Here is a 27,880-nt window from a genome sequence, read left to right on the forward strand (position 1 = left end):
GTAAGTACCTCTTAAAGATTTTCAGTAGAAGTACAAAGCTTATTTAAGTACGGGATAGAAGTTAACTTTTTGTTGTTTCATGGTACAATGCCATAGACCTTACCCTCAAAAGCAGCCATTTTTTTCCAGGCAAAGTGACCTTGGTTGCCTGGAGAGTATAACAGCAGGAGATCTCCAGGTACCACCTAGAAGTTGGCTACCATACCACTCAGAGAGCTAGTCACAGGCATATTCTGGTTCTGGATTACTTAAATGTACAGCCTTGTCTGAGCAACTAGTTCATAGCACATAAAGAAGTAAAGCAACCTTTAGATTTTGGCTTAAATGAGTTTACCAATCCATATCTATATGTAAACACGAAGAGATTCAACTCTAATTAAAAAGATCAGGTGACAGGTATTATATTGTTATAAAGAGCTGTAATCCTAGTTTGTTTTTTAAATTTATTTTATATTTATTTATTTTTTTTATTTATCTATGACTTGTATCCCGCCCTTCCCACAAGTGGCTCAGGGCGGCTTCCAGCAATTGATCAACATAAAAATTAAACAATATTTAAATATATAAACCATTAAACATTTAAAACAGTTAAAACCTTAAAAACCAGTAAACGTTCCAAATACATATAAAACATGTAAAACATATAAACCACACCATCATCACTTAAGGCAAAAAGCAGATTATAATTTATAAATTAACAGGCACTTTTTGGGGGCAGACAGCAGACCACAGTAACCATGTAACGTGCAAGTAAAGCAATATGTAAGAGAGAAGAAACTGCAGAATGTGAATATTAGATGGAGGGGAAAATAATACAAGATAAAAAAGAGTTCCTGAGGCCTATTTTTTTAAAAAAGAAAGGCAGCAGAAATATCACAGGAGATAATTAAAATTTCATATGGTCCTCAGTGAGACTACAGCCAATTACATAATGCAATCAGATAAAAGGAATATTCCAAAGGCAAATGAAATAACAGGATTCTAGGCAGAATGAGGGTTTCTTTTTTAAGTTACAGACTGCTCTGTCTGCAAGATTCACTTACTGCTTCAGACATTACGTTAGTACAGGCATACTGCAAGTGTGCATAGTCAAGGAGACTCCTGTACCTAGATGAACACTGTTGTTGGGAAAGACCACTTTTGTGCCCATTCAAGTTTTTTCCAGTATGACACTTAAAACATCTTCCCTTGGATACAACCCATATGCTTTGCTATTATACCTAAATTTCTCAGATGTAAAACACACATGATCCTGGGAAATGGTTTACTGGACTGGTACTTTTTTTGGATGAACATTTGAATGAGCTCCACACTTCCTAACCGGTTCAAGATGAACCCCTCATTTCCCAGAAAGATGATAAGGGGAAGGGGACTTTGGTCATTCACACTAGGTTCTGTCAGTCAGCCTTTGGCAATCAACTGTCAACATCTGAATGACTGGAAGGAATGCCTGGCCCATCCCTGAGATAGATGTGTTAAGGGCTACCTGTAAGTGTTCAGCTATCCAGAAAACGTACTTTATGAGTTCTATATTTTCCATCTCAAAATAGTCAGTCTTGTTTTCCTCTAGCAGCCTGACAGCCTAGCCTAACCTGATTTCATCAGCTCCTGAAAACTAAGCAGCATCAGTCACAGTTCTTGGATTAGAGACCACCAAGACAGACCTGGGCTGCTACTCAGAAAAAAGGCAATGACAAACCACTTCTGCTTGTCTGTTGCCTTGAAAACCCGAGGGGATTTGATGGCACACTATTATTTTTTTCTGTGTGCTTAAAGATAAACCATTTATAACTGGATCTTCTCTTGCTGAAACATTGTGACTTCCTACCCATGAACTTACACACAGTACCAGAGAGAAGTGGTTTCCTTCAGGGAGATGAGGAAGGTCCTCATACTTGTTAAAATAGGTGGTGGCAGAAACATCTGAACTATGGGGAAGTGGGCCCTAAGGATTCTTAAAGTCTATGCTTTAAGTCTATATAATATATGTATAGACAACAAGACTCAGAATCTCCCTCTTTTCCTCTTTATCTTTCCTCTGTCAAATGGCCCAAAAAACCTGAGTATATGGAGAAAGGCTCCTTCTGCCATCTCTTACTCCTAACCTAAAGAACCTGCTGCCTTAAATTATACACCCAATTTAAAGAAGCTTTCCCAATCTGGACAGCAAATTATATACAACAGCTACAGAGGTTTACTAATGAAGTCCCAAAGCTTCTATATTAGCTTGGAATGAATACTGATAGCCTGGACAGAGTGAAATGAGAAAGTTTATTGAACAGAATAACTCAAGCAGCCATTCAGCCACTCAGAACAATGAGGAATCTCAAGAAATCAAAATATCAAGCATACAAAAATAACAGCCAGCACTAGAATTCCAGCATTAAGGGGAATTACAAACAGCCACCGTCTATGCAATGTTTTCCTTTCAAAAAGGCAAAAAAGACCAAAGAGGAAGACCAAAAGATTGTTATGATTTTTGCTTTATCTGTGTAGTTTTCTAGATGAAGCTTCTGTTCCCAAAGCAGAATTTTGAGTATCCAGGCTGTAAATAATCCAAAATAATGCAATTGGGAAGATACATAAAGACATTTTTATGCCCACTGAATGAATGCCTCAAAGCAACTGACAGAGTCAATCAAAACATACTTTGGGGACAGATTCTAGCATCAGTTACAGAGCTAGATAATACTCAAGTTCAAAACAAGATTCTTTTCCTTCAGGGTTTAAAAAGTGAATGGGGTAACAGTAGTTTGAAGATTGCTGCACCAGCTAAAGGAGAAGATAAGTAAGGTTCAAGGCTCTGGAAACATTTTTAAAGGATAAGAGAGAAAAGATCATATGGAAACAGTCTTGGTGGCCTCACCAAGCTGGGGTTTAGGTAGGAATCAATCTGACCCAAGAACCCCTTAAGAAAAAGGGTAAACAACTATAGATTCAGGTGGGTAGCTGTGCTCGTCTGAAGTTGAACAAACTTTGAGTCCAGTGGCACCTTTAAGACCAACAAAGTTCTAATGGAGGTATAAGCTTTCATGTGTGACAACTAACTAGCATCCCCCCCACATACACACACCCTCTCACTTTCTATATGTAATGGTTGAGGAAACTGTTCCACTGTTTTGAAGAAATGTGCTCGCACACAAAAGCTCATACCTTGAATAAAACTTTGTAGGTCTTAAAGTTGCCACCAGACTCAAACTTTGTTCTGGTAAATAGTTATGGCAAAAGAGTAACATGGTAGAATTATTTCATGGCTAGGAGCCCTGATTTATTACTGAAAAACCTTGAGAACGATCAAATAGCTAGATACTGGGCAAGGCTGATGCTTTCCTGGAGGTGCCATAAACCTCAGTAAATGTGATGAGATTTCTAGCTAATGGGTAGAAACTTTGTTGCTAGCAGAAAGGAGGATGACCTGCCAAAATGGATGATTGATAGCAACAGTACTTCTGACTTGGAATGTATCAGTACACATCTGAAAGCACTATAATATGGTTACATAAAGTACCCGTCCTGTCCTAGTTTATGATGTAAAAGAGCACTACAACTTTATCCCGGCTACTGCTTTTTACAGCTAAAGGAAGGTACACAGTGGTGATATATGGACAGTGAAAATATACAATTAAGAAGAGAGGTGTGGGCATGCAGACTCCTGATAAAGTCTTGTATGGCCAATATGCTCCCTTCAGATCTGCAAATCTGATCATGAAATTCATGAAACAGTGAAATTCTTGTTTACTAAGATTTGCTCTGGATTCTGTTGTTCTACTGAAGTAGACTCCTTCCTCGGACTGAACCCAACATTGTGCAATAGTCTTTCCCCTCCTTCCCTTAAAAACACTTGTATATGTTCTCAGGGACTACAAAAAAATAATTTGGTAGGTTCCGTGGGTGTATCACAAATCTACTACTGGAGATTCAGAGAAAAACTTGCATTCTGCTCTGCATACATACAAACTGGCCTCAAAATCTGTAGCATAGAAAAACCAGATGAACAGCAGCAAGGTGAACACCATGAGAGCTAGCACAGTGTAGTGATTAGGGTGTCAGATCTGGGAAACTCGGGTTCATATCCACACTCTATAATGGAAGTGTGCTGGATAACCTCAGGCCAGCCACGCACACTTGGCCTAGTCTACCTCTCAGGGTTGTTGTGAGGATAAAATGGAGAACACTTTGTAAAAACACTTTGGGTACCCACTAGGGAGAAGTGCAGAATATAAATGAAGTAAAAAAAAATTAATGCATTAACAGAATAAACCTATACATTTCTTCTAGAAAATCATTACGGTGGAATCATTAAAAAAAAAACCCTCATGGAAATCCAAAACAATTATTTCCCATGGTGTCTGTGATCTCAAGAATTTTATTTTTGTTATGTATTTGGTAATTTTTACACAAACTTGGAAACAAGTCTCAGCTTACTATTTCCTAGTAAGAATCCTTCAGATAACAGCTTCTTTTCATTGTTTAGCAACTGAAAATTAAATACCTGGGTAAACAACACATGCTAAAGCTAAACTCTGTCAAACATCTGCCCAATTAATGCTTCAAAATCCATTTCCTGCAGTGTTTATTTAATAAATTATGGCTACATGACAGTTAAGATGAAAGGAGAGGATGAGCAAGCAATAAATAAATAAGTCGCAATTATCAGATCTAATTTCATTTGCTTGAATTACCCATCAGAAGAAAATATCCATCTTCAAAAGGATATTTAGTTACCAGAATTGCAACAAGTGCAGATAAACAATAACAGACTAAACGTTTTGAAATGAAAAAGGTCAAAGTTCACTTGACCCCTCTTCATGGAATATTTGTCTTCAACTGAGACTAATTAGAGTTTCCCAAGGCAGTGAAAACCATTATTTCACCTAGTAAAAAAACAAAACAAAGAACCCTTTCCTAAGAAGAATAGTCATCTAGGTGTGTTTTTTTAAAACTAGTGTTTTTCTAAAACTTTCCTAAGAATAAAGTATGTGCTCAGATACTTCCTGTTGTACAAAACTTTCCAGGAAGAATAGAAAAATCTTATCTTATTGTCCTCCTAGCAGATAAATACCATCAGATTATGCAGAAGGTAGCTAAATCCTGCTCAACAGCAAAATCTATCTGTGCTTTATTGGGGAACAAGTTACATTGCTGTATTCTATTTTACATATAAGATTTTACTCTTTGAAAATGTATATGTATTTTCCTATTATTGACTTTTTATGGAATCATAATTTATGTATAGTGGAAATACTGTAAATCGTTTTAACTACAGGGGCCCCTGACCACATAAATATCTGTCCATCATAAGAGATTACAGAAATTTGCAGAAAATCAATTAACAGCATTTCCTGCAGGATCCAGAAACTTTGAAATTTCTGCCTTCTTTTAGATTTTGTAATGATAATTTATAGATGTTATAGTGAGGAAAAAGCAGAAAATCTTCACTATATGGTGCCCTGTCTAACTCCATTAAGACCTAACTGTCCTAGGAAGCTACCCCATATTCACTAGTGCGTTTTGTCAGTAGAAGTTTTTCTATATTTCTGGACTTGGCAAGTAAACTGCTACCCTCAAGCATTCTTCTTATTACCTGTGTTATATAGTGAGAAACACTGACTGACAACCAAACAAACGTAGCTTGATCTTCATGTCAAATTATAGCACAACACTGCATCTAAAAGACGGAGCTATGAATCAGGAAGGCCCTGGCTGCGGTCAGACGTACATTTTTATCCGACACAGCAGCGCATGCTCTTCGGATTGAAAGTGCACGTCCAGATGACAACATCTGGGAGTAGTCGGTGAGTTGTGGGTATCCCGTCATGCTGCGACTAACTGTCGGACTTTTTTGATAGTGGATAAAATCCGGTTCTAAATGCTTGACGACGGGCCAAAAACAGATTTCCCCTGTCTGATCACGCCAGCGTTAGCGAGTCATCTCAACTTGCATCCCAGATCAGCGCCATTTTTTTAAAATCTTAGCGATACACGCATAACCGCAAAAGGATCGGCGAAAGGCAAAAGGCAGAAGGGCTCCTGGGTGCTTTAAGCACCACAACAGATGAATTCCGAGCAACTACAAATGTTTCTTTTTAATTTTGTGGGGTTGAATTTTGTGACACAATCATTGTTTAGTCCGTATTTCTAGAAAATAGTCCCTGAGGTTGAGCCAATCAGCGGCATTGTTTATGCACATGCGCAAAGGCCGGGCCATCTGATCAGTCAACGACGGGACAGGCACTCAGCAAGGTGGAGGACGGGACAGGCACTCGGCAAAACAGGAACACCTTGCTGATGGATTTGATGGTGCGTCTGACCGCGGCCCCTGTTTCACATGTGTCACACTCAGTGGAGAAGCTTACCGCACCACACACAAACATACCTGCTCTGTGGGAATAATAATATTCACCTAACAGGATTCTTGCAAGAATTATAAGAGGATGACATGTTGTGAGGGTGGGTAATCATGACCCAGTCTTTCAAAGGCTGGTCCTTCCCACATTTCCTCTGCCAAACAGCCTAAGAAGAGAGAGGGGGAAGAGTCATCATCTGGTTCTTCCACTCTCACAGAGACTGTCCATCACAGCTAAGAAAGGGGCTGGAGCTTTATCAGCCTGCATCTTGACCACTTTGACAGGCCCTGTGACAGTTCAGCTTTTCCCACTTTTTCATTCCATCCCCCAAGCTGTTCTGGGATTTAGCTGTTAAACTGGGAGGCTGGCAGCAACCCTTTAATGGAGGGCTGCCAAAGGCAGCAACCTCTCTTAGCTCCACCATACCATCCGGTTTAATCTGGGGATTCCCCCAATCCTAGACATTATTATTGTTATTACTTATTGTAGTTGATGAATTGCCCTATCCTGGCCAGTGCCAGGCTCAGAGAAATGTACAACACTAAAATCAGTTACATTAAATATATGTATATATACATATAAAATCAATTTCATTAAAAATTACAAACCCTGATGGCATCTTTAAGTGCTCTTATTCAGTTATTGGATCCCATCAGGGGTGGGGGGATCCCCCCAAGAGGGGGTGGAGAGGAAAGGTGCCAGCACAGCAACCATTGCTGAACTCATTCAAAGGCTTGGCGGAACATCTCTGCCTTACAGGCTCTGCGAAACTGTAAAAGATCCTGCAAGGTCCTGCTGTCTTCTGGCAGAGTGTTCCACCAAGTTGGGGCCAGGACTGAAAAAGCCCTGGCCCTTGTTGCGGACAGCCGGACCTCTTTTGGGAAAGGGATCACCAGCAGATTTTGACTACTGGAGCGCAACGCCCTTCCAGGGACATACTGGAGGAGGCGGTCCCGCAGATACATCGATCCAAGACCTAAACAAGATCCAAGTTCTAAATTAGAAGCAAGTGAACATAACAGTTTTGAATATTTTAGCCCAATTCCATACCAGCACTGTGATTACAACAACCCAGCACTGGTACACTTTTTTTTTTTTTTTGTCACACCAGTGTAGAGATTAGTTGGTATCCAAAGCCAGAAACAGGATTTAGGACAGATCAGAAAGAGTGTTCCTCAGTATACTGCAGATGAAATTGGCCATGGCCAGGACCGGATTTAGGGGGGGCAGAGGAGGTGTTTTCCCCCTGGTGCTGCCAGAGGGGGGGGCGCCAAATTGGGCGCCTCCCCCCCTCCAGGAAGGGAGGAGAAAGATCAGCTTATTTTGCACTGCCACCCGGCCTGCTGGAATCCCTTCCCTTGCCTCACCCGCAGCAATACAGGAATGCAATAATTGCACCCTCCCGGCTGCTTTTCTTCTCCCCCCCCCTCACCATCCCAGCCCCTTCCCATTGGCACCTGGTTGTACACACCTCCCCGACAGCATAACCGGTTGTGTGTGTTGGGGTAGGAGGGACAGAGGGAAGAATCTCGTGGGTCATCTCCTCCCCCCCTTCAGAAGTGCTTTCATCTCGCCCCCCCCCCAAAAAAACCCAGCCTCTGCTCTGCATGAAAAAGCCCTTTGCCAGCAGTTTGACAATTGCAGTTCATTCCTGCAGCTCATCAAAGTAAAGCAGGTGAGAAAAAAAAACCAGGCTGACCATTTGCTGCTACCGAAACAGAGAATAAAAAGAAGAGTCACTTTCTCTATTCCACCTCTGGGATTTTTCCATAAACAAGACCTACTCACTCTCTCCAAGACCCCCATCCCCTGCCCCTTCACCCTTTCCAGACTTAGAGCCAACAAGCTCAAAGGGAAGATCATGGGCATGCTGGTGGAAGAGTCTCAAAGAAGTCAGTGATTGACTTGCATTGGAGTAAATTTTTAGGGGAAAAGGTAAAAGTCAGATCTACACGGATCCTCATGAATTCATATGATTTTTACATTGAAATGAAATCAAACCACTATTGTTCTTTAGATCCTGTCTTAGACTATAGACAGGACCTCAAAAATCATGCTTCCACGAATTCATGGCGCCTCACCAGTGCAAAAACAGGGTTCCAAAGCATGGATCCTCATGAATTCATGATTTTTATGGTGAAATGAAATCAAACAACCATCGTGCTGTAGATCCTATCTTAGACTATAGGCAGCACTAGAAAAATCATGCCTCCATGAATCTGTGGTGCCACAACAGTGGAAAAACATGTTTCCAAACCACAGATCCTCATGGATTCTCATGATTTTTGCTTCGAATCCCCCCAAGCTCACCATCAATTCTTATATTATGTCCATGGGCAGAGTTTGCACCCCAGAAATTGCAGATCCACAGCTTCGTGGCAGCACCATGGACCAAAAACTTGGTTTTGAACCACGGATCCTCATGGATCCTCATGATTTTTGCTTTGGGCCACCCCAAGCTCACCATCCAATCACATATTGTGTCCACGGCCAGACTTTACAGCACAGAAATGATATATCCACGGCTTCGTGGTAGCACCATGGACCAAAAACTTGGTTTTGAACCACGGATCCTCATGATTTTTGCTTTGGATCCCCCCAAACTCACTATCCAATCACATATCAATTCCACGGGCAGAGTCTGCACCCCAGAAACCATGGATCCATGATTTCTGTGTTGCAAACAATGCCCATGGACATGATATAAGAATTGATGCTGAGCTTTGGGGGATCCAAAGCAAAAATCATGGGATTCATGAGAATCTGTGGTTCAAAATCACATTTTTGCTCTAGGGTGCTGCCAAGAAGCCGTGGATCCATGATTTCTGTGGTGAAAACTCTGCCCATGAATATGATATGTGATTGGATGGTGAACTTGGGGGAATCCAAAGCAAAAGTCATGAGGATCCATGAGGATCCGTGGCTCAAAATCATGTTTTTTGTCCATGGTGCAGCCACAAAGCTGTGGATCCATGATTTCTGTGGTGCAAACTCTGCCCATGGACATGATATGTGATTGGATGGTGAGCTGGGGGGGGGGATCCGAAGCAAAAATCACGAGGATCCATGAGGATCCGTGGTTTGGAAACATGTTTTTCCACTGTTGTGGCACCACAGATTAATGGAGGCACAATTTTTCTGATGCTGCCTATAGTCTAAGACAGGATCTACATAATAATAGTGGTTTGATTTCATTTCAATGTAAAAATCATATGAATTCATGAAGCTCCGTGTAGATCCGACTTTTACCCAGACCCAGTTTTTAGAGTATCCAGCTGCAAACACTTTGCATTTTTGCTTACTTGTCCCTTGCAATCCTTAGCTCTTCCCCCTTTTTCCCTCTTTGCCAAAATGTAAACTGTAACCTCCTCAGTTGGGGCAGAGACTTGCCTTATGTTAGTCTGTACAGCACCCTATACAGGAACAAAACTATGAATATTATTACTTCTCCTTTTTCAAGGTGAAAAGCTCTCTAAATTTTATACTGGCTTGTAAGAAAGTCCCACTGAATTTAATGAGACTATAGGAGAGGGGACCTAAAATTGCAGCTGAGAGTCCTGAACCTTTACTTAGAAGTAAGTTCCACATAGCTCAGCATTTAGTATCAAGTATGTATGCTTGAGACTGTGGCCTTCTTTGCTGCAGATACCAAATAGTTCATGCACTTAAAGAAATGCAAACAGCCATCAGATCCCTGGAAAGAAATGCATGCCATATTAAGAAGGGAAAACCAACCTGGGTGTTTCTCTTACTGTTCAGGTGAAGATCCTGTGAATTTAGGGGGAGATATTTGTGAGTTTCCTGCATTGTGCAAGGAGTTGGGACTAGATGACCCTAGAGGTGCCTTCCAACTCTATGATTCTAGGTTCCTATCTTTTCACCACTGCTGCACAACTCTAGAGAAAGGAATTTAAACTTTAAACCCCTTCTCTGGTGTGGCGCTGCAGATGGGCGCACAAAGTTAGTTTTGGCTAGGGCTCAAAACGCTCTACGGCCAGCTCTGTAAGGCTGCCCCTCCTGATGGAGTGTTTAAATGGAGTGTCTATGTCAGATTGTCCATGGGTCCCTTCATTTTTTGAGTGGGGGTGCCATTTTGGGGGGGGGCCCCCCTCAAAAAATATGTAGATCCAGCCCTGGCCATGGCATTCACTAATTTCACATTCAGAACACTGGGTGAAAAACCTTAGTTAACTCTTTTGGAGGAAGGAGCCTATCACTGTGAAGAAAAAAGAAATCTTTTAGAATTTATGCAGGGTTGTCTGTTGGAACTGGGAAACAGGATACCCAAAAGTTACATTTCAGAAAGGGGAAGTGACATATCAATGGTGAAAGATACACTGGGCCATGGCCAAAGGTTATCATTTGGGATAGGCTGTCAAGTTCCCTAATAAATTATTATTAGTCTTTCACTCTTCTGTGGATAGAAACAGCAACACAGCTGACTTTTCCACCAAACTGTGCCATTTTGTTCTCACCCATAACCATTTCAGATTTGGTGATGAACTGTTCCTCCAGATCAATGGTACAGCCATGGGCACCCACATGTCTCCACCATATGTAAACATATTTATGGCTGACTTGGAGCAATACTTCCCAGACTGCCACCCACTTATACCTCTCTCATACCTTTATTACACTGATGGCATTTTTATTGTCAAGACACATGGTAAAGAAGCCTTGGACACATTCCACTAGACATTCCATGACTTTCACCCCACCATCAACCTGCCAGTGAACCAATCTATACAATAAATACGTTTTCTGGAAACCACTGTAAAAATTCACAATGGACACATAGACACCACCTTAGGCCAAAAACTTACTGATTGACAAACATGCCTACATGCCTCCAGCTACCATCCTAAAAATACCAAACAATCCATTGTATACAGCCAGGCTCTATGCTACAACTACATTTGCTCCAATCCTACAGACAGAAATTCTCACCTGAAGGATCTACAACAAACTTTTGTGGAACTCAGGAAACAAATTAACAAAGCCAGAATGGTACCCAGAGAAAACCTGTTACAAGACAGACCCAAAAACCATAATAATAGAATACCGCTAGTGGTTAAATACAACTCAAAACAGTTTAACACATCATCAATGACTTTCAACCTCTATTAGGCAATGACAGCTCTCTTTCACAAGTACTGTACACAGACAAACCCCCAATCTCAAACAACCGCTTACCCACTATGATGCAACATCTATTTTGAACGTGGACACTGGTTCCAGAGTTTGCAATAAACTCAAGTGCCAACTTTGCTGCCACATACACCCAGGCAACATAATCACTGGACCTAACAATATCAATTGCACCATCTCAGGCTCATTCACTTGCTTATCTTCTAACACTGTATGTGGTGGATTATATGCCAACAATGGCCTTCGGTTCTCTACATAGGACAGAAGTCAAACCCTATGCCAAAAGTTAAATGGACACAAATCTGACATCAGGATTCACAAAACTGAGAAACCTGTAGGAGAACACTTCAAACTTCCAGGACATTCAAAAAGTAGCCGTTGTATTGCAAAGGAATTTCAAGAAGAATGGAAAGGGAAATTACTGAATTACAAATAATGACACTTGGAAGAAGCACCTTTCCAGGACTCAACAGGGATACTGTTTTTTTATCTCTCTATCAGGGCTGGCCCTAGGGTTTGCAGCACACCAGGTAGACTTGCTGGGTACCACAATCCCATGCCCCATCGCCCCTCCCCTTTTCTCTGCCCGCCTGCACACACCATGCCTCCTCCCTTCCCTTCCCCTCCCCTCGTCTTATTTGAGATAAGGGAGGGGAGAGCGAAGCCTCTTCCTGTGCTCTCTTGAGAACAAGGTACTGCCTGTTGCAGTAGCGAGTAAGGAGAAGGCTGGCATTGCTCCTCTGAGCACACCCTTGGGGGGGGCACGGAAGGTGGCCTGCCCTCTGCCACCGCTGCCAAGGAGAGCCAGCAAGCCAGCAGTCAAGTAGGGTATGGGGAAATTAGGCACTTGTCTGGGATACTAGGAGGGGAGGAGATCAGTTCAGCAGCCCCCCTCCCAGTATCCTAGGCAAATGCCTAATTTGCCTGGTGGCAAGCTGGCCCTGCTCACTGCATATGCTAAATTCATTCAGTCCTTACATCTGTATTCTCACCATGAAGGTCTACATACCCTCTTTATTTTAATGTATTTCTTATTTGGAATAGTAAAATAGTGACTGTAGTGTAATGCACTGAATCAGAATGGTATATTGGAATACATTTCTCTGGTCTGGTAACATAGGAGACATAATACAGCATCACAAATCACTCCACCTCAAAGAAAAAGACACCATCACTTGAGAGGAGATGGATGGAGCATGACAACAGGGTCAGATGATTACTCTTAACACTCCATAATTAACACATCTGACACATTTATTTGCCTGTTTCCTCACGGAATTGCATCTGAACAATGATGATCTTATAAACTTAGCATTTTTCTTGTTTGTATCTGTTAAAATATTTCATTATATTGCATGCTTGCATGCCAATTTGCTGTTCAACCTCTGCCTTATATGTATGAACTAGTAAGTCTCATTCAATTATGTTTGATGAAGTGTGCATGCACACGACAGCTCACATCCTTAATAATACCTTGTTGGTCAGAAAGGTGTCAATGGACCCTAACTTTGTTCTATTGCTTCAGACCAACATGGCTACCCACCTGGATCTATCTTCTGTGGATAGACTCAGGTGGGAGCTGTGTTGGTCTGAAGCAGTGGAACAAAGTTTGAGTCCTGTGGCATCTTTAAAATCAACAAGGTTTTAGTCAAGGTATAAGTTTTCATGTGCATGCACACTTCAGATACAATAAAATGGAAGTTACCAGCCCATACATATAGGTAGAGGGACAGCATAAGTAAGATGTTTAACAGAGTCAAGGACCAAACAAATGTTTACCATTTGTTCAGGTTTAATTGTGAATATTTCCTTCACTATACTTCCCCCCGGAACTAAGCCTATACATATAGTGACCATACAAACTAAGCATGTTATTCCAGTTTGCTCCTTGCATCTGTCATACAACTTTATTATGCTTTATGCTAATTTACTGCTACCCTCTAGCTATATGTATGGGCTGGTAACTTCCACTTCATTGTAGCTGAAAAAGTGTGCATGCATATGAACACTGAATAAAACCTTGTTGATCCTAAACATACCACTGGACTCAAACTTTGATCTACTCTTCTGTGGAGCAAAATTCCACAGTCAGATTTACAAGACTTCATTACACACAAGCGAATGCAAATCAATATTTCGGAAGCAATCGGTCAATAGCCATCTTAGAGGGAAAATCTGTACCTGCAACCCAAGTTGTACTTTGCCTTACTTCTACCAGTCTATAGTTTCAAAAATATCTGTGCTTTCTAGGATTTATTTCATTAATCAAGATTTATTAGATCTAAGCTTGGGTTTACGGAGTCAGACATGTGGGAAAGTCTCACCCCTATTGCCTAAAGCTGCTTAGACTTTTTATATATAGTTGGTGCTGAAGGGACAGCTCCAAAACGGGGGAGGGAGGGAGGGAAGTTCAAATAAATATGGATCCCTGATGATCCCCAAGAGCTTCTGGTGGTGTCTCTAGAGTAGACCCAGAAAAGGGGAAGTGTTTCCTTATTTTCTGGGTGTTTTAATGTTAAACATATACCCCCTTGGCACTTGGATCAATTCAATGTGCGGAATCAGGAGAGGTTGGTGGCTGAAGAAAGAAGGCACAAGGAGACTCTGTGATATCTATTAAAAAGGAAAAGGTAGTCCCCTGTGCAAGAACCAGTTGTTTTTGACTCTGGGGTGACATTGCTTTCACAACGTTTCCATGGCAGATTTTTTACGGGGTAGTTTGCCATTGCCTTCCCCAGTCATCTACACTTTCCCCCCAGCATGCTGGGTACTCATATTACCGACCTCAGAAGGATAGAAGGCTAAGTCAACCTGGAGCCGGCTACCTGAACCAGCTTCCGCTGGGATCGAACTCAGGTCATGAGCAGAGGGCTCCGACTGCAGTACTGCAGCTTTACTACTCTGCGCCACAGGGTGGTATCTATTACTTGTAGTAAATTTGACCAAGGTTTTCTTAGGCACAGACCTAAAAGACACAACCAGTTTTATGTTGATTTCCTTGGAGCAGAAAATGGTTTACAGGGAAAGGACAGCCATGGCAAAGCACTACCAGAACATGCATGCTTCAGTTATTTCTGATTTAGACAGTTCACCTGCCTTTTCTACTAACAAACATAGGTTCTGGCAGCCATAAGGCAAAGAAGGAGACTCCCCACATCTGCAAGTGACTCACTGTAACTTACAGCACCATCAGGTGGGGTAGCCGTGTGTGTCTGAAGCAGAAGAATGAAGTTTGAGTTCAGTTGCACCTTTAAGATCAACAAAGTACAAGTTTTTGTGTGCAAGCACACCCCCTATAAATAAGGCTTGAGGAAACTGTTTCACTGTATTTGAGGAAGTGTGCTTGCACACAAAAGCGTATAGCATGAATAAAACTTTGTTGGTCTTAAAGGTGCCACTGGACTCGAACTTTGTTCTTATAGTACCATCTTAAGCATAGTTATACCCCTTCAAGCCCAATGACTTTGAGGGGTTTAGAAGGGTGTAACTCCACTTAGGGTGTACTGAAGTACTGAATAGCAAGAAGGAAGCCACAATACAACAGTATGTGTACATGCAACCAACTTCTCTGCACAATCAAGAATATAAATAAGTTGTAAAATTCTCAGCTCCACTGTCTGCAACCTACTAACAGACTGTGAAGCTTGTTATCTAATGTTAATTCATTCTGTCCTAAGTTTTGCTGCTTGGTTTTAATTCTTGTTTTAATTCTTGTTAGATTGGCTGGTTTTAAGAGATCATTTAAGTATATTTTTGTCACCTGCTTGCATTGTTCTTGCTGCTTAATTAAGTTTAGTGCTTTATATTGCAAGAATTTTATATTCACACTGTAAAATTCCAGTTTTAAAATCATGTTTTTGTTGGTGCTTTTAATTATTTTACTTTATTGCCGATTGACTGTAACAGTGTTTTAACATTCTAATAAAGACAACCTTCAGAGCCCCAAATACAACTATGACTGCAGAAGACACATTTAAAGTTGAATTAATAATAAACAATACCTTCCATCTCACATTGCCTTCTACCACATGGTGAATTAGATGCTGTATCAAAAACTGTATCACTTCTTTTGTTGACAGCTGTTGTGACATCCATTATCAGCCATGTATTTTGAATGCGGGAAACCTACTCAATACAGTTAGAATATTCATATTTTTAGAATATCAGAGGAGAAAATAATCAAAAAATAATTACTTAAAACTAATATTTAGGGGGAAGTGTGGCTGTTTAATAGATCTCAAATTCTAAACACGCTACTATTAATGTACACCCTTTTATGTTGTTACAGATTTCTTCTCTGCTCTGTTCAGAACTGGTTTTTATTAATTATGGGTTTTATCCTATAATGGAACTCACTTTCAGAATTTTTCTACTCTTAATTCCATTATACCACCCATGCCCACTGAGACACTATTCCTAGGGCTCAAGAAAACCCTAGAAAAATCAGTAGACATGATGAAGGTGTCTGCATGAAAGAGGAGTTAAAAAAAATCACCTTCACCTCCATCATAAGTATTCTTGCTCCAGCAGAAATCAACCATTGGATGCCTTGTGTTAACTAATGTTTTTGATGTAATCCATCCTGAGCCTTGTCTGCAAGGAGGGCAGGATATAAGTCAAATAAAATAAATAAATAAATTGTCACATTCTAACTTTTCTACTAACTGGTTGATTTCATTACTGATTACAGTATTTACTGTATCAATTATGCTGTGCTACAAAAAAAGGAGACGATAAGAATAAGTAAATATGTAGTTTTCATTTTTCTTTGTCTTCAGCTACAAAACTGCATTTTTGTACAGTGTGCCAGTATTAGAAAAGAGGGGTTTTCCCCCCTAAAGTAGACTGTCTTTACAAGATTGCACTAAGAATTATGAAACAGTATATTGTCACTCTTGTGCTGCATATTTTGCACATGCATGTTTTAGCAGCCTAACTCTACACAGACTGGTCCCATATATTTGCTTATTTCCCCCCAATTAAGTGTAAGATGACAGCAAGAATGCCCAATTATACATGTTTACTTGGAAGCTAGTGCCACCAAACTGAATGGGACTCACTTTCATGTCAACGTACATAGTCTATTCCTACTTTAATTATCCCATGCTCATCTTCTACCCCGCTGTAACAGATTAAGTAGCAGAAGGTAAACCCCAAAAGGAAACATGCATTAGAATCTAACAGTGGCATACCAGGCAGCTGACCAGCCCTGCTCTTTTTACTGACCTCTCAGGATAGAGGAACTGAATTAGGCTCACACTATATAATAAACAGCCTTGAAGTCAGTCAGTCACCCTCCATAACAATTTGTTCCAGGAAAATATTTTGCCAAGACCTATTTTTAAGTCTCTTTGTTGCCCAAATATATAAGACTGGTTAAAAGGTGTAAAACTGGTTAACTTTCTCAACTTGTCTGTGTGGGTACGTTAAGGTTTTCACACAGAGAAAATTATGTACCAGCTTCAAGGACAACTGTCCAAAATGCTGCTGATGTTCCCACTGATTCTCTCCCCTATTAATCCTAGTTTCCTGCCACATATGAAATGTCTCAATAAATTCTTAAGGGCTTCGTGGTTGCCTGATCTGCCACATACCTGTAAGAAAATAAGTTTCCTGATCTGTTCATTCTTCTAAATGTGCTCTCTAAACAAGTGAGCATTTTTCTCTCTCTACAAAACTGTATTTCACATGTGATAACATGTAAAGAAAAAAATCAGACCTTCATGTATAATTTATACATCTTCTTTAAAAGTCAGATTCATACGGCCTCATTACACAGAAGTGAATGCAGCTGAATCAAACAGTGATACTGTAAAGTATTTAGACAGAAGACAGAAATCTAACAAACATAGCCTTTGGAAACTATGATGCAATACTAATTAAACGGTAACTTCTATTCACTTGGAGGAAAATTAGTATGCACAACCATACAGAAGTAAATTAATACTTACATTCCATGTGGTTAAGACACGGATAGTTTGTAAAGTGTAACAACTATTAGCCCAAAACTGCTGGAATTTAAAAAACAGAGTGTTGTATAGTCCAGCTTGCTTCAGGTATTGTTGTTGTTGCAATCTGAATATATTTTTGGTAGCCCACATTATTCTGAGAAATAGTTTTTCAATTCAGGTAATCTCTGGACAAGGTCAAAGATAAATCACTGAGCTGTCAGTGTGGGAGACCATGCAGAACATCCCCATGATCCTGTAACAGAACATACACTCACAATAATCTTGCAATCTAATGAACTAACTGAACAGGTGGACAAACACCCTCCACCCAAGAATTCACCCATTTTTTTTCAATTATTGTGACTGATTTGTCCATGGATATGAGCTGGGCTGCAGAATGATGAGTGGTATAAAGGAGAAGTTGCAAATAGGAGCCATCAGGCTCCCAGCACAAAGCACTCAAGCACTTTAGTTATGCTAATGGTTACAACCCTTCACTGCTAGTAAGCCACCTAGAGACAAGGCTGAGAAGACTTAGAGTGAGAAGGTACACCTGTCCTTTGGACAGGAAGCCCTTCCCAAAGCAGGGGGTGGGAGAGGAGAGGTTATAAAAACTATGTACACTGAGGATGGTGGTCTTCTTCCATGTCACCAAACAAGAGACTTAGGGCACCTGCAGGCTTTTCTGGCCTCCACAGAGCCTAATCAGGATGACACAAAATGAGTGTTGCTGGGTGCTTTCTTTGGTTGCCAGCCTTGCAATAAACTTCATACAGCCAACATTTCAGTGAACAACAAACCTGGACAACTTAGTGTACTATAAAAAAGGCTAAAATCCCTCTCAACACTCAATCCATGTTGACAGAACAAAAGATATGTCTTTAGGTTTACAGAGGCATACTCTTCCTCTTGAATTCTTTTTCATTACCATATTTCCATAATATTGTTCTTGTATTTTGTACAGTAGTAGTTCTGTAGAATCCAACATGAGAAGGATGACTATTCCCTAGAACAATCTCACTCTGATAATTTTTTGTAGTGAACGGACTGGAGGGCTACTAGTGAAAACTTCCATAGAATTATGATTATAAACACAGGATAAATGGTTAGATACCTCAACATTCTGACTTCAGTAGACCTAATTCACGTTATTTGGAAGAAGATAATTATTTCCTGTATATGAACAATGTGTGAACATTTAAGAAATAATCCCTTTCCAAAAAATCCTTATAAAAGTACCCAGTGCAACTTAATTTTAATTAGATGGGTTCATCCTAATTTAATTCACCCAGTAGCAGGATGGTGGCAACATACATGTTCATAAATATGCTGACATCAACCTGCAAGTACACATCATTTGATAATACAGCTTGCTTTTTATTCCTGATGGATAACAACTGCGATATTTTCATTACCAGGAACTTCTTAATTAATTGGAATCTGATTAGGGCTTTTCTAGCTCCATATGCTTTAGTGCACTGATATAAATTATAGGAATCAGATTTCTTTCCCAGACTTTCTTTCAGGAGCATGATATTAGTTCCCTTTATTCTTAGGAGGGCAAAGCTGAATGCTGTTCTCAGAGTTTCATGGATGAGCAGTGATTTTAATATTAAATAAACTCAAACTGCAACATTAAACACAAATCTTAAAAGAAAGCCCTTCCCCCAATAATGCATTTGGGGTTAGGATGTTTCATTTGAAACAAAAAAAAATCATGAACTTCAAAGACAAAAGGCTTGAATTAGAAACTACACAAACTACCTGCTAGAGAGTATGCACTTATACCTTTGAAATATCAATGCTAAAGGGAATATTACAGTACAGCTTAATGCAATCAATAATCTAATATTGCCACACACACACCCCAAAAAAGGAGCGCTCTCATGTCTTTAACTGCCCAATGAAAGGCAGAAATTCAGCTCGTGGTCACAGAATGAAATGAAAAAACAGAAGAAGGAAGACCTTCCTTGCTTTCACACCACTTTTAAAGTTACAAGAGCTCTGGCGGGGGAGGGGCGGAGGCAATCCTATTGTAACCCGAGGACCCCTGCATTAAAACAGTCCCAGGACTTCAAATAATAAAAGAGATCTTACATTACAAAATGAAAGTTTGGCAGCCCTGCTGCCCACATCAGTATCCGGTAGATTAATACAGCAATATGTGTAAACTGAAAGCCAAGATGCCTCAGTCCTGTAAGAAGGAAGTGTCAATTAGTATCAGTCACAATTTGTTATTAAGGCACAATTAACAAGAACCAAACCTGAGCCAACAGTTTAGAGATTTAAGACATCGCAACTCACACAAATGCTTTAGTTTAAGCATCAGTTTTATATAATACTAACACACCTATTAAGCTTGGTCAAACAACTGGATTTAAATCGTGGTCATAACACTGATTTAGCTGAAACTGACAGCAGGGGATGTATAACGCACCCCTCTAGAATTTGAAACAAATTTTAATCTTTTTTTTATTGTTGCGAAGAGGGGTGAAAAAGGGTTTTATCTAAACTTTTAAGATTTCTCTTAAAGGGATATTATTCATCGTTTTTAAGCAACCCCCTCCAGGATATTAAACCTCTTATGGTTTTGGTTTGAAATAAACTAATGGACGCGATAAAAGATAGTTAACAGGTCAGCAACGTTACAGAACATGGACGCTAGAGTGACAGTCAATAAAGGGCACTCGTGCCCTTTTAAAGCACTGAAAATATGTTCAGTTTGGTGGTTCCCCACAGTCTAATATAAACCACCACCCCCGCGAACATCCGATTTTCCCTGCAGGCAGATCCCAACAATTGCCCTTATGAAGGATCTGAGCAACCAAAACAAACAGAACGATCGCTTCCTCCACATTAAGCACTGTCGTGAAATGCTTTCGCTTCCCTCTCCCAACCCTCAATGGCTGCGAAAATAGAGACTAATATTCAACAATTCATCCCCTTCCAAGTAATACAGAAAGACTAGGCAGCCACTCAATCAAGGTCGAAGAAGGAGTCTTTCTAATAACTACTGAAGTAGCACGAGGTGTGGGAGGAGCAGACAAATATTACGCCGCCCTTTGTATTCTCCCCACCCCCCGTCCTCTTTGGAAAACAACTTAGCCCATACCATTAGTTTCAATCGCCGCGTTCTAAATTTACCTAGCAGTGAGCAGCAGATTCCACACGCTGGGAGACTCTAAACAGAGAACTCCTTCCTTTTCCTCTTAAAGGAACAGAAGCCCCTTCGTAATTCTGTCGTGCCCTTTATTTTCTATGGTTAGTCTACAAACCCGTTTCATAACTTCTTCGTACCCACGGGATAACCCTGTAAGGTAGACTGAACAGACGAGAAAAAGGAGCAATTCCAAAAGGCTGAGCTCTGTTTTCTCGGTGACTCTAGGTTGTTTATTTAACTATACCACCACTCACCACCACCACGCAGTCTACGTCGTCCTCCTCTACTCCAGTCAGGTTGGAAGATAGACTACTTTTAGCACTACCCTTAAACATAACCGTTTTTAAAAAGTAATAGATACGTAGCTATAGGATAAGTTGCATGCTCCTGCGTGAGAGAAAACGGAAGGAAGGAGGGAAAGTTGATTTTATGCCCTTGCTTAAGGACTCTCAAAGCGGCGTACAATATACACCAGAAAAAAAGTTTAGAAAATAAACACTATACAAAACGATGGGAATGTTCAAGAGTCAATTGCTTGGGGTTTTTTTATGGCCTGCTGCTTTGGTTTTTAAAGTATTTTGAGTGCCTGATGTTTGGAAGAAAATGCTGGGCATTTGGTCTGCGTAACAGATGTCTATGTTCTTTTCTGTTTTTATTTGATGAAGGATGAGAGTGGCTTTTTTTTCAGCATGAGGAAGGTCCAAGCATCCGGTGTCAGCATACTAAAACAATCAGTGACTTAGTTGACAACCCGTTAGTATAATAAACAGCACACAAACTCGACACAAATGCTATTATTTAGAGCTTATATAGTAAGTCCTGAGTACCTGTTACATGCTAGTGTAACCTCAGTTTGTATGTTCTTTGGGGAAGAATTTTGAATGAATCTTGCAATAATTCCAAGAGAATTAATCATTTTTACTTTTCACTTAACATCATATGTAACAAAACTATAGAACTTAGTAACACAACAGAAGAATGATCTTTTAAAGTCCAAACCAGGACTGGCGCATGGGAGTAGGCCAAGTAGGTGGTGGCCTCGGGCGCCAGGAGGTGCCCCTTCTCACATGCTGCCGCTGCATTCCTGACCTCGCCAAGGCTGCCAAAGCCTCAGTGATGCCAGGAGGTCATGGCAGCAAGCGCTGGGATGCAACACCAGCCTTAGTCAGCCACAGCAGAGGCTCAAGAACGGGCGGGGAGGGTAGCCGGCAGCCCCTCCCTCCTGGGCTGCTGGCAACCAAACTGGGCTGCAAGTTGTGCCCAGTCCGCTGGAGAAGCACTGCTCCTCATCGCCACTCTCTGGCCAACCCCCCACACTCCGCCGCTCACCCAGCAGTGCCGAGGGCAGAGGCTCCATCCCACCGATTCCCCATGGGTGGACGGCACAGGCAGGAGAGCCCCCTCCCTCCATCCCTCCCATCCAGCCTCAGCCCCTCTGGGCCTGGTTGGGCAGCAGACTGCCCTGCCGAAGGAGCCCTCCTGAACCCTCCTCCAAAGGAGCCCTCCTCCAGCTCCCTTTGAAAGGGCCAGGCACAGGGCTTTGCACCCCGATGATGTCACTGACGGTGACATCATTGGGCCACGTGCGCAAAGCACGCACAAATAAAAAACTTCATGGGGGAGCATGGGGTGGAGGCGCGGGGGCAGAAACCGTAGCGCCGGGCTGGATCCACACAATTAACTTTTATTTTCTTCATAGTTTGCTACCCCCAAAGTCGATCTTTCCTCTTGTTGGTGGCCCAGGAAGTCTCCAACTGAACACTCTGTGCACCATCTTCAAGTATGTGGGCCCCAAATTAATTCCCTCGTTCACACAGTGCTGAAACAATAATTCTAAAATTTAGAACAAAAGTCTCCCTTCCTTAACAGTTTCCATACACAAATCATAGTTACCTTAAACAAGTTGTTAAGAGCCTCTGATTAAGGTTCAAGCTCCCCAGTAGGATAGTCTGCCTTCCTTCTGCTCCCTACCCATTCTGTACCCTTCTGCATCTAAAGGCTCCACCCCTTCCTGGCTCATTCCTTTCCTAGATAAGGGTTACACTAGCCCTACTCTGTTGTAAAAGAAAAACTGGGAACAACAGCTGTCAATTGTGGATGGCTTCCGTTTACTTTTGAGCTATTGAAAAGCTGTTCAGTAATGTAGTTTTTAAAATACTGCATCCTTTAAGGCTAACATGAATGTGTATCTCCATCAAAGGCTACTAGCTAATGACTGTGATTAAAGAGTGATTAAAATATGGAGCTCACTGCCAAGAGATGTAGTGATGACCACAGAAATAGACAGCTTTAAAGGAGGATTAGATAAGTTCATGGAAGATAGGTCTATCAGTGACTACTAGCCTTGGTGATTGAAGGAAAACTCCACATTCTGAAGCACTAATCCCAGAGCCAGGAGGCAACATCAGAGGAAGGCCTCAGCCTCTATGCCTTGTGATTGGCCCTCCGGTGGAACTGGTTGGCCCATGTGAGAAAGAATGCTGGACTAGATGGTTTGATCCAGTAGGGCTCTTATTAGTTGAACATCATGGGAGCTTGAAGTGAGCTCTAGAAACAGTTTTTAACATGCTTTAAGAACACTCAGAGCTTTAAACAGGAGGAAGAGGATTGAAATTGCAGCAGTATACAAATCACTGAGGAAGCAGGAATGACTGCTACATCAGCTTTTTCTTAAAGCTCTAAGCATCTCTGGATCCCCATGAGAACCAGAGGTGAAGAGAATGGTGCAGCATTGGTAATACTGTCTGCTAGTAAAGAAAGGGAGTTTGTATTGAGAATGCAATTCTTCGAAGGAGAAATAAACATCACACAATTTTATAGAAGATGAAAAGGAACAATGAACTCTGCACTTTCTTAGATTGGAAATCTTAGCCTGAAGTGGTTTTTCTAAGAAGCAGGCAGGATGACAACTCATGCGAATGGAGTCAGCACTAGGAAAATGAATCGTACTCTGATATCCACTTCTTCAGCTAACAATGGATATAGGTGTATTCTTTGCTACTATCTATTCATAAATATTTCTGTTTATATTCATAACATGAGTTTACTCCCCCCCCCCCCACTGACATTCAGAAAGTCATTATTTGTATGCTGAAGACTTAGACTGGAAGTAGCCTGGTAAGATGTGAAAATGAGTTATAATATATTAGATATGATCTGAAGACCTATAGAACTTGGGTATAAAAATGTAGTTTCATACACATCATACCTTCTATGATCTGTTAATTAATATTCACCTCAATTAATCCTTAGAACACAGTGTTCTTCAGCTTGCAGAAAAGGACTGAATAGGCCTTATATTCACAGAATTCAGTTTTTCACCAAAACACTCTGATAAGAGTCCCTAGAATGTCTTAGGAAAAGCCCAGAACTCTGAAGCAGTGGGAAAAGAACAATAGTTGTAAAAAGACACCCAACTTTACTAAATTCTTAAAATGCTTATTTGTCATGTGAGAAGCAGGGATGGTTTGCCATTGCTTTCTTCTATAAAGTCTTCCTTGGTGGTCTGCAATCCAAGTACTGATCCTGCTGTTGGCAGGCCTTCAATGCCTTGTCTAGTTGGGGGCCTGCCTACCTTAAGTACAGCCTGCTCCCATATGGACCCACCCATCCACTCTAGTCATCTTCAGAGGTCCTGCTCCTGCCACCCCCACCCGAAAAAAACCCTCCTCAGCCAGGGCAACAAAACCCTGGAAGGTCTTCCCCTGGGATATTGGTCTGTCTCCCTCTCTGGATGTCTTGGGCCGTCCAGCAAATACTTATTTGTTTCCTTTGGCCAGTCCCCAGTGCTGCTGGTCCTCCTCCCTGGCTTTAGTGTTGTATGTTTATGCCTTTTTTTTACGGAATTGTTTTCTAATCTGAAATGCTGTTTGTAATGTTCAAATGTTTCCATGGTCTCTGTCTTGGGGACCCTGATGGGATGGAAAGGTGGCACAGAACATTTTAAGTGTAGACTAGAATAATTCTGAGTCTCAACAGAGGCCTGGGGGTTTTTTGAAGGAAGGCTGACAGCAACTTTGTGAGGTCACTCAGTCCCATTCAGGGGCCCTTTCTGTGTAGATGGTTGCCCCCTTCCACAGGCTCCCTTGCCTCAGAAGTCCTCACCTGCCAGTGCCCCCACCCCCAGGCTGCTCCCTTTGGACCACTCCAGCTCCTGCCTGGGCCACACTGTTGCTTCCCTCTTGGGCTTTGGTGGCTGTCAGACTGCTCCATGAGGGTGCACAGCGTTACCATTGGTGAGAGAGGAAAGCAAGAGGAGAGGAAGACTGGGCCAAGCCCACCACCCCTGGGTGGACTTCAGTGGCAGCAAAAGTAGGAGAGCCCACCTGGCTGAACTCACCTTGACCATGGAGCGCAGCAGAGTCCTGGAGAGGCCAGGCTGGGGACAGGTGGAGCTTGCCACTTCTTCTATCCTGGGAAGCAGCTCCAGGAAGTTTCAGGGCTTCTGCTGCTTGGGATGAGCCGGCTCTCTGCCCCTCATGCAAACCGGAGAGCAGCAGCTGAAGTACTGGGGGCAGGCTGGTATGCGACAGCAGCCACACAAAGCAAACAAAAACCAGGATGCTCCTGTGCAGTCTCTATGAGTGACTCAGTCACATGGACTGAAGAAAGTGGGAGGGTGCAGCTGCCTCACCGGCTGCTGGTGGTGGCACCCAGGGCAAGCAAACAGATCCAGCCCTGTGAAGCAGGGCCAGCAGCAGCCATTGCTATATCTCGCAGTCCTAGGATCCGCCTCAGCATGCTGCCTGCGATCTGTATCACGCAGTCACATGGGTGGCATTCAATTTGGCACCTCTGGAAGGCCAGCACCCTAGGCAATTGCCTAATTTGCCTAGTGGGTGGCCCAGCCCTGGCTATTCCTGAGATTGGCCCTTCAGTAGATGACAAGCCCACCCCTACCCTATCCCCCATGTCTTCTAGGTCCTTCTCCCATCTGTAGCAGAAAACAGGATTCTGGCTGGAGTGAACCATAATAAAAGGGCAATGGTATATAAGCCACAAGCAAGGAACACACCAAAGGAAAACAGAATGGGCCTAACTTGTTCCATCCTTGTGTCATTGTCTAGAGCAATGATTCTCAACTTTTTGTTTCTAACATCCCACTAATTATCAAAGAATCTAGGTCTCACCAGGATAGAAGCAAAAAGCTATTAAAAATGACATTTATATGTTTAAAGGCATTCTGTTATATTTAGCACTTACAGTAAGTTTTATGGATGAAAAATATTGCAGAACCTGGCTGTGCAGTTTTTTAGGCTCTTATACATGATACACAAGTGTGACTGGGGAGGGGGGGGGACAGGATCCTCATATTTTCCCATGCTGTGGTTCCCAACAATATCAGGTCCTGCAGCATTTTCAAGTTTTTTTAAGCTGAAAAATACTGTCAGCTCTAGAGCACAGTACTGTTTAGTTTGGCCTGTTGTTAGGATGGTGCTATATGTGACCTGAGGCCACTCACCTCCAGCCTAGCAGACTTCAAAAGGTTGTTGTGAGAATGAAGAGCTAACAACCAGACACATCATCTGCTGGACCAGTCACTGTCTTTCAGACTAAGCTACCTCACAGGCACGGGTGGAATTCTAGCAGGAGCTCCTTTGAATATTAGGCCACACAGCCCTGATGTAGCCAGTCCTCCAAGAGCTTACAAAAAAGAGCCTTGTAAGCTCTTAGAGGATTGGCTACAGCAGGGGTGTGTGGCCTAATATGCAAAGGAGCTCCTGCTAGAATTCCACCCTTGCACAGGATTTATGTTATGATGAAATGTTAGAGGGCCCCTTGAAGTCACTTTGAGTCCCTATGGGGGAGAAGAGTGTGATATAAATATCTAAATAAATATATGCTTGTGACATATATTTTCCTCTGCTCTGTCTCTGATGGGTACTTCTATTGCCTTATATTTAATTTATCCTGTTCCCTACCAATTTGGGAGGAGGGCAAGTCACTATTTACTGTGTCATCTTTCAACACACCCTGTCATTGCTTGCTCTTGCACTTTGCCTGTCAATGTTAACAACATTGTGTTTTGCCTGGAATTACACCTTGTCTTTTTCAATCCACTATTGACTAGTATTTTTTTCCAAACAGCAACTCTCCCCATATGTTTGTCAAGTGACTGCAATACATTCTTAATACAACACAATTATATAATTGGTCAGAATGAAATGAAAATTGGATTTCAATTACAGAACACTAAAGTATGTATGTCAGATCAAGCAAATTAAACTAAATATGTCATCTTCACTAGGTGATAGTACTGTAATAATTATATGATCATCCCTACCTATATAACTGTATAATCATGCCTACCTGTGGGTGATGATGTTGAACATCTCAGTTTTGTTTTGATTCCAGTTGTTCAGCGTTCTGACTAACTGGAGTAACTGTTTTTTAGGATCATGCTGGAGACCACTTGGAAATCATTTACTGAAGCATAATAATAATAATAATAATAACAAAATTTTAATTTATACCCCACCCTCCCCGCTGAAGCAGGCTCAGGGCGGCTTACAAGACATAGTACTTCGTACAATGATACAACAATAAAATTCAAAGTGATAGCAGTTAAAATACAATTACATATAAAACAACATTTAACTTAATAATTTTAAAACCACAATATAACATAATATGGTGCTTCAGTCTTGATGTGTGTATAGACATATACCATTTTCGCACACAGCTAACCTCGCAGTCACAATCCTGTTCCCTCCGCAGCGTCCAGTCGGATTTCGCACCATCTGCGCCGGAGTTACAGGAAGTGCCGCGGCTTTTGCATAGCAAACGTAAACTGCTAAAACCCAGTTTACGTTTGCTACACTGAAGCTGCGGCACTTCCTGTAACTTCGGCGCAGATGGTGAGAAATCCGACCTGACGCTGCAGAGGGAACAGGATTGTGACTGCGAGGTAAGCTGTGTGTGATAACGGTAATAGTTTTTATGCTGATGTAATGGTTCCAGCTGGAAGAGGACGGTTTTGCAAACCCTACGGAACTGATTAAGGTTCCGCAGGGCCTGCAACTTTTCTGGCAGCTGGTTCCACCATTGGGGTGCTGTTATCGAGAAGGTCCACTCCCTTGTCGCTTTTAATTTGGCCTCCTTTGGTCCAGGGATTTTCAGCAGATTTTGTGAACTAGATCTCAGTACTCTCTGGGGAACATATGGGGAGAGACGGTCCCTAAGGTAGGCAGGTCCTCGGCCATATAGGGCTTTAAAGGAATAACCAGCACCTTGTAACGAACTCGGTACACAATTGGTAGCCAGTGCAGTTCCCG

At 41.7% G+C, this 27,880-nt stretch overlaps 1 protein-coding gene across 2 annotated transcripts in view; it reads right to left on the reverse strand.

Moving 5' to 3' along the window:
• The window catches only part of PNPLA4 (patatin like phospholipase domain containing 4), a 45,057-nt gene extending 22,461 nt beyond the window's left edge, over positions 1 to 22,596 (reverse strand). The window contains exons 1-5 of one of the 2 annotated variants that reach the window (XM_060233928.1): positions 20,861 to 21,007; positions 20,559 to 20,768; positions 19,544 to 19,640; positions 17,447 to 17,699; positions 15,497 to 15,620 (exon numbers count right to left, since the gene is read on the reverse strand). In XM_060233928.1, the coding sequence (XP_060089911.1) occupies positions 15,497 to 15,620; positions 17,447 to 17,596 (274 nt within the window). In that variant the 5' untranslated portion in view covers positions 17,597 to 17,699; positions 19,544 to 19,640; positions 20,559 to 20,768; positions 20,861 to 21,007. Of the gene's footprint in view, positions 1 to 15,496; positions 15,621 to 17,446; positions 17,700 to 19,543; positions 19,641 to 20,558; positions 20,769 to 20,860; positions 21,008 to 22,499 lie in introns of those variants that run through there. The other variant, XM_060233929.1, reaches the window with a different exon arrangement.
• Between the last annotated feature and the right edge of the window lie 5,284 nt (positions 22,597 to 27,880).

The sequence above is a fragment of the Heteronotia binoei genome, chromosome 3 (genome assembly GCF_032191835.1).
Source record: "Heteronotia binoei isolate CCM8104 ecotype False Entrance Well chromosome 3, APGP_CSIRO_Hbin_v1, whole genome shotgun sequence".
Taxonomy (NCBI): Eukaryota; Metazoa; Chordata; class Lepidosauria; order Squamata; family Gekkonidae; genus Heteronotia; species Heteronotia binoei.